The sequence below is a fragment of the Canis lupus genome, chromosome 11 (assembly GCF_011100685.1).
Source record: "Canis lupus familiaris isolate Mischka breed German Shepherd chromosome 11, alternate assembly UU_Cfam_GSD_1.0, whole genome shotgun sequence".
Classification (NCBI taxonomy): domain Eukaryota; kingdom Metazoa; phylum Chordata; class Mammalia; order Carnivora; family Canidae; genus Canis; species Canis lupus.
This window is the reverse complement of record NC_049232.1, coordinates 56,360,044-56,377,884: the sequence shown is the minus strand read 5'-3', so window position 1 is coordinate 56,377,884 and position 17,841 is coordinate 56,360,044. Positions and strand designations below refer to the sequence as shown.

Below are 17,841 nucleotides of genomic sequence, written 5' to 3'. Positions count from 1 at the left end.
CATTTCACAGACAGGAAGAAGCTTTTCAAAGCCAAGACTAACTGGAGTCTAAGTGCAGAGGGCAATTCTTAGAATCCTTTCCCCATGTGACATTCACGGCCTCCTGATGAGGCGGCTGTAACAGGCTCTGGGTGGCTGAGGCTCTGGGTGGCTCTCACTCAACCCTGCTCCCCTATCATTTCGCTGCAAGTCTCTTAAATGCACTGTACCTCCTCCCTGAAGCAATTCACCCTCTGCAAGTAGAGGCACAAGCAGGGAAGGAGGCAGGACCTGGAGGCACCCAGTCCATGGATCCTAGGCTGTGAGCTCTTCAAGGCATCCACACACAGAAGGAAGCCAAGAGGCTCACCTACGGGCCAGGCTTGGGAAAGCAGCTCCTGGATGGAGGGTCTGCTTTCGACCTGAGATTCCTCACAGCCTCCCCTCCCGCACCACGCTCAGGCTGCACACAGGCTGCTCTTTCTACCCTCTCTTCATTCTGATCCCTTGACCTGGAAGATTCCATTCCCCTTCAAACCCACCAACCCCACAGATAAATAGATTCACCCCTCACTTCTCACCCTAAATGTCACTCCTCACAGAGACTCTCCCGACACCCTAGTGCTGATCAGAATGCCCAGGTCTGTGCTTTCATAGCTCCCTGTACTTCTTCATGACATTTGTTTGCCATTTACAAATATTTAGGGGTTTTTGTACAATTATTTATTTAGTGTCTATGTCCCCCCTAGATTGTAGACTCCCTGAGGGGTGGGAACCATGCCTCTCTTGTTCATCATTTGATGCCCAGCACATACCACATTGCCTTGTACAAAGCCAGAGCTCAATGAATTCTTTATTTGGTAATAGTGAGTGAACAAATGAACAAATGAAAAACCTGGGGCACCTGGGTGGCTCAGTTGGTTAAGGGTCTGACTCTTACTTTTGACTCAGGTCACGATCTCAGTGTTGTGGGACTGAGCCCTGCATTGGGCTCTGCGCTGGGCATGGAACTGCTTGGGATTTCCTCGCTGTCTCTTTGTTCCCACACCCTCCCTCTCTAAAAAAAGAAAAGGAAAGAAAAAAGAAAAACCTACCAGGTATGACAGGCAGGATGGCCAAGTCTATTGAGGCCAGAAACCTTAGGATTAATTCTATCCCACCCACCTATCCACCCTTGCAAAGTCCTTGCTTAGCTATATTTCACTTTTCCCACAACAGAGTATGGCTTCTTAGGTTCCCTCTACTAGAAGGTCAATGATTCCAAAGATGAATGACCTTGTCTCAGCCCTCCTCATCCTTGGCAAGACGGGCCGGCACACAAATCCTGAGCCCTGATGGAATGAGGCAGATACGAGTGCTATGCTAAGAGCCGTGGGGGCATGAGCTCCTGACCTTAGCATGAGAACTCTACGATGGATGGGTACTATTATTATCTCCCACTCTACAAATGAAGAAACTGAGGCTATAAGAGGATTAGTAAACAATCCAAAATCACCAGCCAGTACGTGCAAAGCCTAGAACTGAACCAGCTCTGTATGATCCCACAGCCCCAGCACTTCACCACCACGCTACAAAGGCCCAATTTCACGGGCACCTGGGTGGCTCAGCGGCTGGGCGTCTGCCTTTGGCTCAGGGCATGATCCTGGGGGTCCTGGGATCCAGCCCTGCATCCGGCTCCCTGTGAGGAGCCTGCTTCTCTCTCTGCCTATGTCTCTGCCTCTCTCTCTCTCTCTCTCTCTCTTTCTCTCATAAATAAATAAATCTTTTTAAAAAAAGGCCCAATTTGAATAATAAGTCTATGAAGGAGAAAAGGCAAATGAGGACTTTAGCAGGGCACGGAGAGAATTCCAACCTGCAGGAAGGCACAAGCAAAGGCTGGGTGAAGGGAACATACTTCAAAGTTCAGAGACCAGCGAGTAGTTCAGGGGGGCTGGAGCCAAGGCAGGAGGTGGGAGGGAAGGGGACAAGCAGCCTTGAATCCCAGCCCAAGAAAAGTGGAATTGAAGGTGTAATGGAAAGCATGTAAGGGGTTCAGGAGGGGGCCTAACATGATGGAACCTGTGTTTCAACAAGTCACTCTGCCTGCAGGGCGTTCTTGGGAATGGAGACACAGAGGTCCCACTGGCCAGGGAGCTGCTACAACAATCCACTGGAGGCCAGGACACAGGCCTAACCCCAAGGGGCCGGGGGTGGGCAGAGGGAGGGAAGCGGGACATTGGATGCCACAGGCATTGCAAGGGTAAGCTCAATTTCTTTCAAACAAAGCTGAGAATTTTTTCCAGGTGCTAACAATGTCTCAGCCGCTTCATGCACTGGATCAGCAACACAGAGCGGCTGGTCCAGATGGAAGGTCAGGTGCACACAATACCAATGGAGTCTCAAACAGAACTACTCTCAGCAATGGGGCCCACCAACCACTTCTTCCAGTCCGGCCACACGGTCTCCATGGGGAACCAGCCTTCTCCAGTCCTTGCTCTGTAAGTATCTGAGTCCCAGAGTGGAAGTGACTTGGCCAAGCTCCCACAACCAGGCTCAGAATTGAGGAGTCCACCCACCAGGTTAGTGCTATGCATTTCAGAGAACTTCCCCCAGCGGAGAGGACGAAGACATTCAGCTATAATTTGGTATCAGCCCATACTTGCAAATATGAAACAAGCAAAAACATTCCATTTCTTAAACTGGAAGTTTACATTCTAGAAGAAGAGGGGGGAGATTCTGACGTGGAATCATCTACTCTAGACAGTTAAATCTGAAGTAAAATTAGAAAATGTGTCACATGGAAAAACTCTGCAGTGAGAAATAGTTTCTCTGCCCCCTCCCTCATTTTTTCTTTCTGTGGGAGAGTGAGTGATTTGGCATTTTAACTAGACAGGGGGAGAGGGCAGCTGTGGTCTCTGTTTTGCGCCAAATACACAGTTGTCGGGCACAGTTTCTGCATCCTGACTTGTGGACTGGGATATAGTGAGGCATGTGCCTAGCAACCAGATGAACAGGGATGAGAGCTGCTGAGTTCAACCGTTTCCCCCAAGTGCCACAACGTTTGGCCAAACTGAACTCAGCCATGCTAGAATGTTCATGCTAACAGTGCTTTTAAAGTTCACCTGGTCCAACCCCTTCACTTCTCAGATAGGAAGCTGAGGCCCAAAAAGAGATCTGTCCAAGACAAAAGAACAGGGAACCCTCAAAGCTGAGCCTGTGGGCAGCATGCCTCCCCACATCATCGCCGTCTTTGCCTCCTGAAGACAGGGGAGCCCCTCCACGGTAGATGGTAACCTGAATGTACCAGGTGATTCACTTCACGAGCGTTGCCGGAGTACCTGCCAGGGGCCAGGCATGGTGCTAGGTGCTGAGGATCTAGGGGAGAATGTTCCCAGTTTCGACTCTTGAGGTGGCCCTCCCCCAGACTCCAACCACTTTGGAGGCTGTGCTGTTTGAGATCAGACAGTGAGGAGGGAGATTCTGGGAGACAAGGCCAAAATAGCACATTAGTGGGATGTCAAGGGTCTCAACTGCCATGCTAAGAAGTGTTGTCATCATTGTCTATGACTGCTGTAACAAATCACCACAAACTCAGTAACTTATACTAAGAAAAAAAAAAGAAAAAAGCTTGGGACACCTGGATGGCTCAGTGATTGAGTAGCTGCCTTTGGCTCGGAGTGTGATCCCAGGGTCCTGGGATTGAGTCTGCATCAGGCTCCCCGCAGGGAGCCGGCTTCTCCCTCTGCCTGTGTCTCTGCCTCTCTCTGTCTCTCATAAATAAATAAATAAAATATTTTTAAAAAACTTATAATCTCATAGTTCTGCAGGTTAGAAGTACAATACAGGTCTTGTGTGGATAAAAAGGTATCAACAGACTGTGCTTCTTTCCGGAAGATTTAAGGGAAAATCCATTTCTTGCCTTTCCCAGCTTCTAGAGGCCACCTGTGTTCCTTGGCTCATGGTCCCTTCCTGCGTCTTCAACACCAGCAAAGAAGGCCAGTCAAGATCTTCCCATGTCGCATGATCTCCTCTCCTGCCACTGCTTCTACTCTGCAGGACCCTTGTGATTATGTTGGACCCACCTGGGTAATCCAGGATCCTCACCCTCTTTTAAGGTCAGCTGATTAACAACCTGAATTCCATCTACTACCTTAGTTCTCCTACACCGTGTGACCTGACATATTCACAGGTGCTGGAGATTAAGATGAGGAAGCCTTCGGAGGGCCATGACCACCTACCATGGGTGGTTAGCATGAGAAGATGAGAAAGGATTCTAAGCAGGGGTGACATGATCAGAGCTGGTTTTATAGTGATGCTCAAACTGTACTGTGGACACGAATCACCAGGAATCTTGTTAAAAGGCAGATTCTGATTTACTGGGTCTATGGGTGGGACTGGAGATGATATGATGATTTTTACCTAAGTCCCCAGGTGCTGCTGATGCTGCTGGTCTGCAAAGCACTTCTGAGTGGCAAGAAGCTAGAAGACTACTGTTAGCCGCAGTTGGGGGATGCATTGAAGGGTGGAAGGAGGCAGACCTATGTGCTGAAAATAAAGTTGGAAGAAGCCAGCCAGTAAGATGTACGGCTGGGAGGGAAGAAGCAGCTGGCTGACCCAACTTCAGATGGAGCTCTGTGTGTGATGCTGTAAAAATTGCATTTAGGTTCAGTTCAGTTTGTCCGCCAGCTTTTGGGCTCTCTGGATTTCTATTCAATGGTTCTAACTTACCAGCACCCAAAAAGCATACCTTCATTTTCCTTTTGTGACATGTATTCATTCTATCCCCACCATATCTGTTATATCCAGTCCCTGCTCTCCCCCTCACTCTGGTCCCTGCACCATCCATTGCAGCAGATGGCTGCGGGTGGTTTTCCAGCAGGGCTGGAGGCACACACAAGCTTTGCTATGGTCAAGGGTTCATAATGCTGGGTTTTCACTTAGATCTCCACAGTCTCAGGCTTTGAATGATGCATTCATTAATGTATTCAAATACTCATTGTGTCCGCTTGGTGCCATGTCAGATGCTGAGGAAACATGGATAAATAAAAAAGGGTTCCTGCCCTCGGGGAACCAGCAGTGATGTGGGAGCAGGGAAGGAAGGAAGTCACTAATTATAGGCCCAATGCTTACTTTCTTACCTTTCATAGTAGGAACCACTGGCCCAATTTACAGGAAAGGATAAGGAAAAGAGAGGTCACTCAGAGGGAAGTAGCAGAGCTGAGATCTGAACCCAAAACCCAGGCTCCCAGAGCTCATTGTCTAAACTCTACTCCCTGAAGCTCCCTCTGGGATCCAGTGCCTGGTCTGCCCCTCTTCTCTGTTGCAACCATGGGCAGGTACTTTCCTCTATGGGACTTGGGATCGCCACATCTGAAAGGAGGCCTTTGGGCTGCACCAGGTGTTCTCTTCCCTGGCTGCACCGTAGGACCACACCAGGAGCTTTTAAAACTTGCCAATGGCTAGACCTCACCCCGGATGAGCTCAGCGTTTTGGAAGTGGAGAAGGCTGGGCATCAGGTTCATTCCGAATCCCCAAGTGACTCTAAGGTGCAGCCACGGTTGAGAACCACCAAGGTCCTTATGACCTGACCTCTGGAACTCCAATTTCCTGAAAGATCCTCTTCTTCAGCCCTTACAAGGCATGTGCAAAATGAATAAATGAATGAAGCGGGAAGGGAAAAAGGAGGAAGGATTCACGACTCCATTCAGCTAAGGACAATATGGGACAGTCATGCAGCACTGTCCCTATACCTGCTGTTCACTTTTTCCCTTTGGATTAGAGAAAGAGCAGCAGTGGATAAGGGTGGGGTGAGCTAGTTCTTGTATGCTGCTGCAGGGAGTAGAAATCACTAGAGAAGCTTTAAAAAATGGGCATGCACTAGAGCCAACATTGTGCTTCAGGAATTTGTGCTAGGAGATAACTACAGAAAAGGTCAAATACAGAGCTACAAGACTAGGGTCATCACGATAGTGTTTATGCTAGCAAACAACCAGACACCGTCTAAAGGCATAAAAGGGGACTAGTCTAATTAAGGGATGTACATACAACGAAACACTACTTTCGTTACAAAGGATGTTAGGGAACAATATTTTAGTGTTCCAGAGGAAGTGTTTAGATGATTATTAAGGAAAAAAATGCCAAGCAACAAAACACTGTACAGAATGATCTATTCTTTTTATAATGCATGTGCATATTTAGGCAAATAACTTTGAAAAATGTCCACAAATGTCAACAGCATTTATCTCTGAGTCTGGAGATAATATGTGGCATTTGTAAACTCCTTCTCCCCCTAGATTTTTACAATAACTGTTATTTTTACTATCAATTTTTAAATGCAATTGAACAAAATAAATCTCCTCCTTCAAAGCCTGCTTCCCTCCCCCTGCCTCCCCCATCTTCTGGTGGAAATAGACATCCCTACTTTGGTAGTGCCAAGGTTTGCTTGCACCTGCATTAGGACACACAGGATAAGCTCCCTAGCATTTAAACCAGCCGCTGCACACTGGTCTCAACTACTGAACTGTGAGTCCCTCTAGGATGGGCACTGTCCCTCTAGGATGGGTACTCAATCCAATGCATCTTCTTAGTCACCCACCACCCACCTCAGAGGGCCTCAGTGAGAGCAGACAGTCAGGAAATATGGGAAGAAGATAGAAATCTATATATCTATAAATTTATACATCTATATTGTAGCTAGAATACGGAATAGGGCAGACAGTTTTTTTTATTTTATTTTAGGATTTTATTTATTTATTCATGAGGGACAGAGAGAGAGAGAGAGAGAGAGAGAGAGAGAGAGAGGAACAGACACAGGCAGAGGGAGAAGCAGGCTTCCATGCAGGGAGCCCGATGTGGGACTCAATCCCAGGCCTCCAGGATCACACTCTGGGATGAAGGGGGTGCTAAACCGCTGAGCCACCTGGGCTGGCAGACAGTTTTTCAAAGACTTCAACAGATGTTCACTTTATGGAGAGACTAGTTGAAAAAGCCCTTAAAAGAGAGGGCTTTGAAGCTGGGCCCCATTTAAGTCCCTCAGTGACGGAAGGGTGACTCCTAGAGATGCTTAAGGCAAGGCTGCTCCCTTTAAATCAGACTCTAGCCACGTTGCCCCAAACCCAGGAAGGGGCTCTCTCAATACTTGCAGTCAGGGGTCCTGCTCATTTAAGGGAGATACCAGGACCCTCAAAATAGTTTTCTTCCCTTTCCAATCCTTCAAGTCATCCATGCCATGCAACAAGTACAAAATGAACTGGATTGGATAAAATTGGGTTGGGCTGGGTTGGGTTGCATTGGGTTGAGTTGAATTGAATTGGGTTGAGTTCTGATGGAGATAAGAGGTGGGATGTGCTCATTAGGTGACCTCAGTCTCATGTCTCCCTCATTAAAGCTTACCCAATAACAGGTCTGGACCTTCTCCCAGGTTCTGCTCAACCCTAGACTTTTACTCTCTTGAGTTGAGGCAGAGCAGAGGAAGGTGGTTTAGTCAACAACCTTGCTCCTTCCAACACTTCTGATGCATCTCTGCTCCCCTGGGCTCTGTGTCAACAGCAATAGTGCAAGACCCATAATCTTCTGCTCTGAATTTGAAACCTTATTTGCTCATCCATTCTTCTTATTGCACATTAGTGTCTTCAACTGAATCTTATTGTAAGGTTTCCTCTCTTTTGATAATCCCTCACTCACCCACCAGCATGCCAACATCCCCAGCACCCAATCATATCATAAGAAAAAAGTATATGGCCTAATAAACAAGACAGGAGTGACTTTCCTTACCAGATTTTGGAACATATTACAATGCAATGATTATCAAGACCACGTGAGATTTTTTTTTAAGATTTTATTTATTTATCCATGAGACACACAGAGAGAAAGAGAGGCAGAGACACAGGCAGAGGGAGAAGCAGGCTCCACGCAGGGAGCCCGATGTGGGACTCGATCCCAGGACTCCAGGATCACATCCTGGGCTGAAGGCAGCGCTAAACCGCTGAGCCACCCGGGCTGCCCCCATGTGAGATTTTTAAAAACATGCATACACATAGGCACAAGAAGGGACCAATAGTAGAGATTTTGTATCATTAAAGAAAAATAATTTATACGATAACCAGAAGCAACACAATGATGGGTAAATCACTCACATCTTAATTAGTATTTTGGGGAATCCTAGGTACCACTTTGAAAAAACATGGCTTTAGATTACATGCTATGTAATCTATGTAATTAACCTAATTTATGGTCCTTTTTAAGTAGGTCAAGCTGTAGACATTCAAAAAAAACCTTGAAAAAAACTCAATATTTAACTAGCAGAGAGAAGATAAATGTACAGCTTTTGACAAAATATAGGCCATCACTAATAAGATGAGAGGGGATAAGCTAGACAATAAATTGTTTCTGCAATTACATATAATGAAAAAATATAAAGAACAAAATAACATTGGCATAAATTCCTAACTAGTTATTAAAGTTACTGAAGGAAAAAAACCTAAGAGTTCCATAATGTACCCTCATTACTCAGCCATGGTCACCCCACGGTTGGCAGAGCTGTGGAAGAACAGAGACGAATTACAATTACCATTGACATGGTAAATTGGCACATTCTCTCCAGACCACAAGCTGGACCTACCCATTCATTCCCTCTTTGATTCATTGACAGAGTTTACTGAGTGCCCACACGGCCAGGCCCTGAGATAGGTTCTGGGATTCAGAGTTGGAAAGGCCCAGTCCCTGTCTCTTGGAGCTTCCCGTGTGGTAGGGAAGGCAGGGAAATCATCACTGGTCACAATCCAGTCTGAGAAGGCCTGTGACTGAAGGATGGGTTGATAGACAGTCAGCCCAAAAGAATGACACCCAACATGCCTGGCGGAGGAGGGCTTCCCAGAGAGAATGCTTAAAGGATGAATAGTGGGTTGCCAGGTGGACAAGGAGAAAGGTATTCTCAAAGAGCGACCCGCCTATGCGGAGGCACAGGGTGAGTCATCCCATATCTTACTCCACAAGCTACCAGTGATTTGGTGTGAGCCCAAGTCGATAAGGGGCATGCTTCTGCTTAAGTACAGCAAGAACCCAGTGAGAGCAATTAAAATAGGAAGGAGAATGATTAAATTTGTATCTAAGAGAGATCCATCTAAATACATAAGATCTATCCAAGTACTTCTGTCCCTTGATGGGCAAGTCTGTGTGAGGTAATCTAGTCCAAATAACAATAATCCAAAAGGAAAACAAAGGCCTTTTGTCAGAGATGGTCCCAGCAGCATTATTGTCACAATAATGACAAAACAGCTGAAGTCCTAGTGGCCAACTTCTGGACAAATGAGGCATGACCCACACCCTCAAAGTGGTCCTGCCAGGGTGCCATTTAGGCTGGTAAGTAGCACTAGTCCTCAAAAAGAAACAGAAAGGCAAGGAAGTGTACTCTAGACAGGGAGATGAGTTCACATCTTGCGCAAAGTCGAAGGAACTACAAAATCCCTACGGTACACTGAGAGCTGTGAGTGGTTCAGTGTGCCAGGAATTGTCAGCCTGCACTCTGCTGTAAAACACACAGGCAACACATGATGCGACCACAGGCATTCCCTACTTTATACAAAACCAAAAAGTTTACCCAGTAATTAAAACACTACAGGGGCACCTGGGTGGCTCAGTGGTTGAGCGTCTGCCTTTGGCTCAGGTCATGATCCTGGGATCAAGTCCTGTATCAGGCTCCCCACAGGGAGCCTGGTTCTCCCTCTGCCGATGTCCCTGCCTCTCTCTCTTCGCTTCTCATGAATAAATAAATAAAATCTTTTTAAGAAATAAAAAATAATAAAATATTACAATCATTTATCTTCATCACAACCTCCAATGATATGTGAGCAACAGTAGCTCACTAAGGCCAGGACACAGGAAAGGCCAGAGGCTAGAGAGAGAAAATCTAAGGTGTGACTCCTCGCCACTTCTCTCTCCTTCAGGAAAGCACATCAGACAGCCATGAGCAAGAAGAGTGAAATGGTTAGAGGAAAAACTCAAACTGGCTCTGCTTAGTGCTCAGATTTGCCTCAAAGAAGATCTGCAAATGGCCAAGAAGCATGTGAAAAGATGCTCAACGGCATTAGTCATTAGGGAAATGCAAATCAAAATAACAAGGAGAGACCACTTCACACCCACTAAGATAACTATAATTTTAAAAATGGAAAGTCAGAAGTGTTGACAAGGATGTGGAACAATCAGAGCCTTTGTACCCTGCTGATGGGGATGTGGAATGGTACAGCCACTGTGGAAAAGAGTTTGGGAGTTTCTATAAAACCTACACATGAAATGACCACATGACCCAGCTGTTCCACTGGGTTTATACCCAAAATAAGTAAAACAAGGACTCAAATTCTTATACACAAATGTTCACAGCAGCACTGTTCATGAGAGCTAAGAGGAGGAAACAACCCCAGTGTCCCCATCAATGGAAAAATGGATAGACGAATTATGGTATATCCATGCAGTGAAATATTCAGCCATAAAAAAAGAATGAAGTCCTGGCACACATGGAGTCCCTCTAACACATCATGCTACGTGAAAGAAGCCAGACACAAAAGGTACAGGGTATATGATGCCATTTTATGGAACAGTCAGAATAGGCAAATCCACAGAGATGCAGGGCCATTTAGCGGCTGCCAGGAGCTGGTGGGGTGAGCATGGGAGTAATGGAGAGTGACCACTTAATGGGAATAAGGCTTTTCACTCTTTAGAGTGATGAAGATGTTTTGGAACTCAACAGAGGAGACGGCTGTACCACAGCATGAATGTATGAACTGCCACCGAATTATACACATGGAAGTGGCTAGCTCTAGGTTATGTGGGTTTCACCTCGGTAAAAAAAAAAAAAAAAAAGTGGGGATCCCTGGGTAGCTCAGCGGTTTAGCACCTGTCTTCAGCCCAGGGCATGATCCTGGAGTTCTGGGATCAAGTCCCACATCAGGCTCCCTGCATGGAGCCTGCTTCTCCCTCTGACACACTCTCTCTCTCTCTCTCTCTCTCTCTCTCTCTCTCTCAAATAAATAAATAAAAGCTAAAAAAAAAAAAAAACTCATTAAAAAAAAAAGTCAACCGGGATAACTACCAGATGTCCAATAAATATTTGAAAAGGTAATCAACTTAATAATCAGGAAAATAGGGGCACCTGGGTGGTTCAGTTAAGTGTCTGCCTTCAGCTCAGGTCATGATCCCAGGGTCCTGGGATCAACCCCCGCAACCAGCTCCCTATCAGTGAGGAGTCTGCTTCTCTCTCTCTCTGCTTGCTGCTCTGCCTACTTGTTCTATCTCTCCCTCTCTCTCTCTCTGAAATAAATAAATAAAATCTTTGACAAAAATAATAGGAAAATATATTAAGACTATAGTTAAATTCTACTATGTACTCATTAGAAGGACTGAAGTTCAGTCCAGTGACAAGACCGAGTGCTGGTGGGGATTTGAAGAAATGGGGGCTCTTATGCCACGCTGATGACCGTGCACCTCAGTACAACCATAGAGTAGGCTGGGCTGGCACTGTGTGTTCAGTTGGAGGATCTGTGCACCCTGTATCCCAGCACTCCACCCCTAGATGTAGAATCTACCAGAACACATGCACATGTACGAGAACGTGCAGAAACACTCTGCTATGTCTGCCAAAATGGAAATGACTCAAATGTTGTTGGAGAAAAATAGATAAGGTATAGCACATCAATACAGTGGAAAACTATACAGCAGCAAAGATGGATTCGCTACAGCCCACATGCAACAGCATAAATGAATCTCAAAACTTAATATTCAGTGAAAGACGCCATGTATAAAGTTCAAACGCAAGTCAAATGAAACTGTAGAATTTGAGGATGAACGCTTAAGTACTAAAGTTATTCCTAAAAAGTAAGGAAGAAGTTAACATAAAAGCCAAGGTGATGGTTACCTCTGAGGGTAGGGAGGGCATGATCGCATCCAAGGGACACACAAGAGAGCTTCTGGGGCTAGCCTATTTCTCTACCTGGGTTATAGGGGTGTTTGCTCCGTGATAAACCATTGGGCTGTACTTTCTGTGTGCACTTTTCTGAATGGATGTTATATTTCACAGTAAAACAGTTGAAAGAAAAGTAAATATTTGCACATATAAGGATTTTCTTAGCAGGAACAAATTACTTGTGAAGCCACTTTTCCCGGCTCCAAAACAACCTCCTTATAACTGCATAGCAGGTATTCCAATGACACTGTAACTTTACTAGCTGGGCCATGATGCATCAGGGGCACGAGGATCCGCGTGGGGGACAGGGTCCCATGGACAAGGGTCTCTTTAAACAGGGTGGGCCAGGAAACCCTCAGGGCCTGGGAAGCCTGGAGACTTTGGGAAGTGGTTTCCTTACTGAAGCACAGAGACATAAACAGCTCCAGTGCCTGCCTCCGGGAGCAATTTTGAGGACTGGATAAATGTAACCTGGACCTGCTCACACCTCTGCCTGAATGTAGAAAGTGATTTGTTTATAAGCGTGAGCATGATTAAACTGCCCGCAAAAATCTGGTTTGCAGGAGGACGTTTCACACGTCTAGGAAGTCTCTGCAGAGGCCCAGAGCGACGCTGAATACCCATCAGTTGCAAATGGCCCTTTCTTTGCCCTTTTCAGCTTCTGAGGGTTTCCTGGCACTCCCCTTTTACGTTATGGATGGGAACAGGACATCCTCTGTGTTGTTTCTAACAACTGACTTGACATCGAGGAGTCCAGCCTTCAAACACAAGAGGAGAAAGAAACACCAAAGTCTCTTTCCCCAGAATCTTCTTCCTTTTGGAGGTGGGGGTTGCAGCAAAATTCACAAAAGACCGGGAAACACGAAGCTGCCCTCTGCCACTGAGCTGGCAATACCCTATATCACATGCCAAACTGCAGCATTTCCACATGGACCACGGTGCTGAGCAGCCAATATGTGCTCCAGCTGCCCTTTGATCTGCAAGAAATGCCAGGCCGGAGGCTCTGGCAGGAAAAGTGGCCGCTGCCAGTTTGGGTCTTGCTCCCAAGGTTACAATGATCCAGGCTGTCCCGGGCTCCCTCTGGCACACAAAGAGTTAACCTGGGCCACCCTCAATAGTCCGTTTCCTTCAAAAGGACAGAGAGGCTGTTACCCCTTCTCACACACACTTATTCTATTGAGGCTATGTACTGATTTTCTAAAACCAAAAGGAGAGGGAGGCTACTGCTGGGACAAGAGAGTTGTGCAAAGTGGTAAGGGGAAAGGACTGAGGGAGGAAGGATGGGAGCCCAGATCCCGCCTTTTGGACAGGCCACTTCTGAAGCGTCTCTCCTCCTCAGTGTCCTCTGCTGTCAAACTGCCTGCACTGCTTGCTAACGCGGCGACTGCAAAGATCCACCCAGAAATTCTACCACTTACTTTGTGCCTGCATGGGCCGCAGCGTGGAAACATTGGATATTTCTAATATCTCTTGTAATCTTCACGGCATCCCCCAGGAAAGGTGGTCTAATTATTCCCCCCCCCCTTTTTTTTTTGGATGAAGAAACTGAGGCACAGAGAGGTGAAATTCCCTGCCCTGAGTTGGGTCACCTAACTCAGCCAACAATTCAAGCAGCCTGAACACACCCCTTAACCGAACGGTGTTTTAACTCCGACTGTAGCCGTCAGTCATCCACCCACCTCTGGGTGCTGGGGGGGAAAGTGAGGCTCGGGGAACAGGAGGGACCGGGTCCCCTGGCTCCCCGCCCCGAGCTCTTCTCGTCACCCAGGGCGCCACTGCGAGGGCGGACGGGGACTCCCGCAGGTAACCTGGAGCTAAGCGAGGCAGCATCGAGGTTCGTTCAGTCCCGTTATTTCTTGCGCGGCACAGGCCCCCGGGTGTCCCCGCTGTGGTCACGCTCCCGCACCTGTGTGCACGGCCCGCCGCGCCCCGCTCCACGGTGCCCCGAGGGCGCGCCCCGCTGCCCGGTGCCGCGGCCTCGGGCTCGCCCCTCGCACCCCCTGCACCGCCCGGCGCGGCGAGGACTCCCTTTTATGTCCAGGAATGAGGAGCGCAGGCAGGCACGCCCGCCGCCGAGCCCGGCTGCCCCGGGGGGCGGGGGGCGCGGGGCGGGGGGCGCGGGGCGCGGGGCGGCGGTGCCCGAGGGCCGGGCGCTTACCTGTCGCCGAGCGGGTCCGGGTGGGCGCGGGGAGAAGCGCGGAGACCGAGAGCAGCCACAGCAGGCGCCAGGAGCGCGCGTCCCTCCTGCAAGAGGTGGCGGGGGCAGAGGTGAGGCGGGCGCGGGGCCGCGGGCCCGGGGCGCGGGGGAGCGGGTCCTACCTTGGCGCCATCCCGCAGCCCCGCGCGCCCCCAAGGCCCCGTGCGCCCGGCTCGCCCTTCCTGCAGCGAACAAAGGCGGCGCTGGGCAGCGGGGCGGGCGGCCTCGCGGCTCCCCTGAGTCACCCGCGCTCTGAAACCCGACTCCGCCGCGCTCACGCCCCGGGGGTCCCCACGCCCCTTTCCCGACGGCGCGCTCCGGGCCGCGGCAGCCACCCCCGCCGGCCTTACGTAACCTTCCCCGGGGGAGCGGGAGCCGGGCGTCGGTCGGGTCGGGGCTGCCCCGCGGGCCGAGCGCTCTCCGTGCACCAGCCAATGGGATCCTTCCAGCAGCCCGGGAGCTGGCGGTCGCGGCGCTGTCCTGGCGCGACGGAGCAGGAAACTGAGGCTGGAGACGGGGAGACGCAGCGAACGCCCGGGGTCGCACAGCGAGACGGGGCTCCCGGGCTCCTGCCTGATGCGCCAAGCCCAGGCGCACGGCGATGCCCGCAAGCGGGAGCCCGTTTTGGAGAGGGAGGGGGGTGGTATAAACGTCTTCCATATAAACACATGCAGCAAAGAATATTCCTTTTTTTTTTTTTTTTTAAGATTTCATTTATTTATTCATGAGAGACAGAGGCAGAGGGAGAAGCAGGCTCCATGCAGGGAGCCCGACGTGGGACTCGATCCCTGGTCTCCAGGATCACGCCCTGGGCTGAAGGCGGCGCTAAGCCGCTGGGCCACCGGGGCTGCCCCGCAAAGAATAATCCTAATAAAACATCTAAACGTATCGAATATTTCCAAAGTTTTCCTCTCTATAACTTGCGAGCCGCCTCCACCCCCTGCCCCGGGGAATGCACGTTTCAGGAGGGTGAGAATGTAGTATTTGTTTTGTTATCTGGCTAATGTAGTGCCTGGTGGTAGGAAATGCCCATAAAGGGGGAGCGAAGGGGCACAGTCCCAGGTGAGCCGCCACTCCAGGCTCTGCCACGATGTGGAAAAGGGGAACCGGGCTCAGCCTCCAGAAGCCACCCCGGGCCCGTGTGACTATCCCTCGTGTATAGAGCTTAGCACAGGGCCTGGCACTGGCTAAGCCCTCAAATGGAGGCTTTTCATTCGGCTACCAGCACGCACAGGGGAGCAAGATTTGGGGGTGAGAGGAGACACCGTGGAGGTCCAAGGGGACCTACACAGGTCTGAAGCTGGCAAGCCCTGAGAGCCCCTCTTCCTGATGCACCAGGTAGCCAGGTGGGCTGTGGCCCCCATGGTCAGTTCCTGGTTTTCATTTCTAGTTATTTGAGTTAGGCCCCCGGAGATGGGACGGGGACGGACATGATAGCTAACATTTATTGAGCGCTTATTATTTCCCAGACCCTGTGCTAAATAAATGCTTTACAGGTCCCATCCCACACACACACACACACACACACACACACACACACCACCCTCGGAAAGTAGAACGTTCCTATGAAATCTTTCATGAGCCAAAACGATGTAAAGGAAGAAGCAGTTACCTTTAATTTATATAGGAAAATGTTTGAGAGTTCCCAAAAATAACCCCTCTTAGGCTTTTCTGGTACCTTAGGACACATCTTGCTAAGGATGCCCAAAATAAATTGAGATAAAGCACAGATGCTCACAGACCCAGTCCAAAACGGTGACAGCTGGATGCTGAGATGCTTGTGGGGGACCAATCACACTGCTTTGGGTCCCCGCTGCATCGATAACAGCTTGCCCGCAAGATACTCAGCACTATCTTTGCTTTGCTCCTTTGAATCTCGAAAGTGAAAATCCTCTCAGAATTTCTTTCAGTTACTGAAAACAGGTATTCCCATAGGTCTTTCATAAAAGCAAAGTGGTTAAATGTGAACTTTTGAAAAGCAGGGGCTACCTATACCTGTGTTATCTCACTTAATCCCCACCTCATCTCATACGTGAGGAAGCTGAGGCTTCAAACATGCCCAACCTATGCAGGACAGGTGCCAGCACCCATGCTCTTCACCACTTGTCACACCCTGGACCCGAGAACAAGGGGGTTGGACCCACTGGAGACATGCAGTGCCCCAGCGTGAAAGGGTTAATGCCTACATGGCCAGTGAGGGCTCCCAAGGGAGCTCCAGCCTGTGGTCAGGAGCTAGGTTTCCACTCCAGTTCTGGCCTGGGCTATGGAGCAAAGTTGGACAAATCCTGCTATTTCTGATTTTTTAATTTCTTCATCTGGATAGTGGACATGATGGTCCTGATGTGGGCAAGTGGCTGTGAGTCTCTCCATAAGAAAACTCGCACCCCGCAGTGCTCTGGCCCCTGTAAAGGGCTGCATATCTGGATTCTGTACACATCTGGGATTAATGTGAACAGTCTTCAGAATGGGAAGAGAGAAGCATGGCCTGGAGAAGGCAGGAGAGGCATCAAGATGAAAGCCTCTGGAGGAGGGAAGGAGAGTTTGTGGGGCCTTCAGAGGAGGGAGGGTTAGGCAGGACTCCTAGAGATGCACACTTGCAGTAAATAAATAAAAACTTCTGGGTTTGGAGCGGGGACTGGTGAGCAGGGCAGTGCCAGAGCCAAGACCTTCAATGACATGCTGATTGATGGGTATGCATGTGGCCTTGAAATCATTGGTATTCCCTGAGCATTGTGGAATCCCAGAACATTTACAGTGGATAGAGCCCTGAGGAATCTGATCCAGCCATCTCCCTCCTGTCCCCATTTTATTGATGGGGAAACTGAGGCTCAGAAAGGCCATGCAATTTACTAAATTGACTATCTAGTAAGTGACAGATTGACAAGTCCCAGGGCCGAAGAGGAAGACACATAAGAGAAGTACACAAATGGGTAAGGACTTCAAATGTTGCCGAAGATCCTTAGTGGTAGTGAATTCTCTGTCACAAGAGAGACAGACCTCTTAACAACCAAGAGGTCCCAGAGAAGGTAGGAATTATGAACTGGGGGCCCTGGGATCATGCTGCCTGGTGACTCCTGGCTCTGTTATTTATGAGCTATATGAAATCTGTAAAATGAAGATGACAAAGAGTTTTTCCTAGCAGTTGTTGGGAGGATGGAGGTGTTACTGACATACATGGCATTTACCAGAGTGTCTGGTGCAAGATAATGGCCATTTGGATGTTAGCTTCTATAACTGATGGTGGTGAGATTCTGGCAAAGGGCACAACTGCAAGAGAGGTGACACCGCAGACCCAGCTTCAAGAGGGTGAAGCCCCCGCAGCCAAAGCAGCTCTGGAGCTACGGTGGCCCCCTGTGGCATCAGCACACAAGGCAAAGTGCATTCTGACAAAATTGTCTGCTTCGGGCTTCTCTCTTCATCTGTTCATACTCACTGTGAATGTGATTCTCTCCTCCTTGAAGCTGCTCTGTACTACAATACCTTTAGAATAAATTACTAACCATAGAGAATTGCTCTCTTAATTCTATATTTCTCTATTGCTTATGAAGAATCACATCAGCTGGAAATACAACTGACCTTCTTAGAGCTCCAGCTTAGAATATATTTCTACATTGCTTAGAAACATCCATTTCAATTACAGTTTTATGATAGACCTGTGGTTCTATGTGACCGTTAAAACCAGAGGTTGTGAGGATGCCTGGGTAGCTCAGTGGTTGAGCATCTGCCTTTG

At 48.7% G+C, this 17,841-nt stretch overlaps 1 protein-coding gene and 1 long non-coding RNA gene across 6 annotated transcripts in view; one reads left to right on the top strand and one right to left on the bottom strand.

Moving 5' to 3' along the window:
• COL15A1 (collagen type XV alpha 1 chain) overlaps positions 1–14,796 on the bottom strand; it is a 105,592-nt gene extending 90,796 nt beyond the window's left edge. For 2 of the 4 annotated variants that reach the window (XM_038552919.1, XM_038552921.1), the window contains exons 1-2: positions 14,462–14,796; positions 14,073–14,158 (exon numbers count right to left, since the gene is read on the bottom strand). In XM_038552919.1, the coding sequence (XP_038408847.1) occupies positions 14,073–14,158; positions 14,462–14,781 (406 nt within the window). In that variant the 5' untranslated portion in view covers positions 14,782–14,796. Of the gene's footprint in view, positions 1–14,072; positions 14,159–14,233; positions 14,377–14,461 lie in introns of those variants that run through there. The other 2 variants (XM_038552920.1, XM_038552922.1) reach the window with 2 other exon arrangements.
• LOC119873953 lies at positions 13,010–14,993 on the top strand. 2 transcript variants are annotated; one of them, XR_005367041.1, is made up of 3 exons: positions 13,010–13,166; positions 13,254–13,748; positions 14,819–14,993. It is a non-coding gene; the product is annotated as an uncharacterized LOC119873953 (long non-coding RNA). The 2 variants fall into 2 exon arrangements; XR_005367042.1 differs by having other exon boundaries at positions 13,012–13,166; positions 13,254–13,414.
• Positions 14,994–17,841: the final 2,848 nt, after the last annotated feature.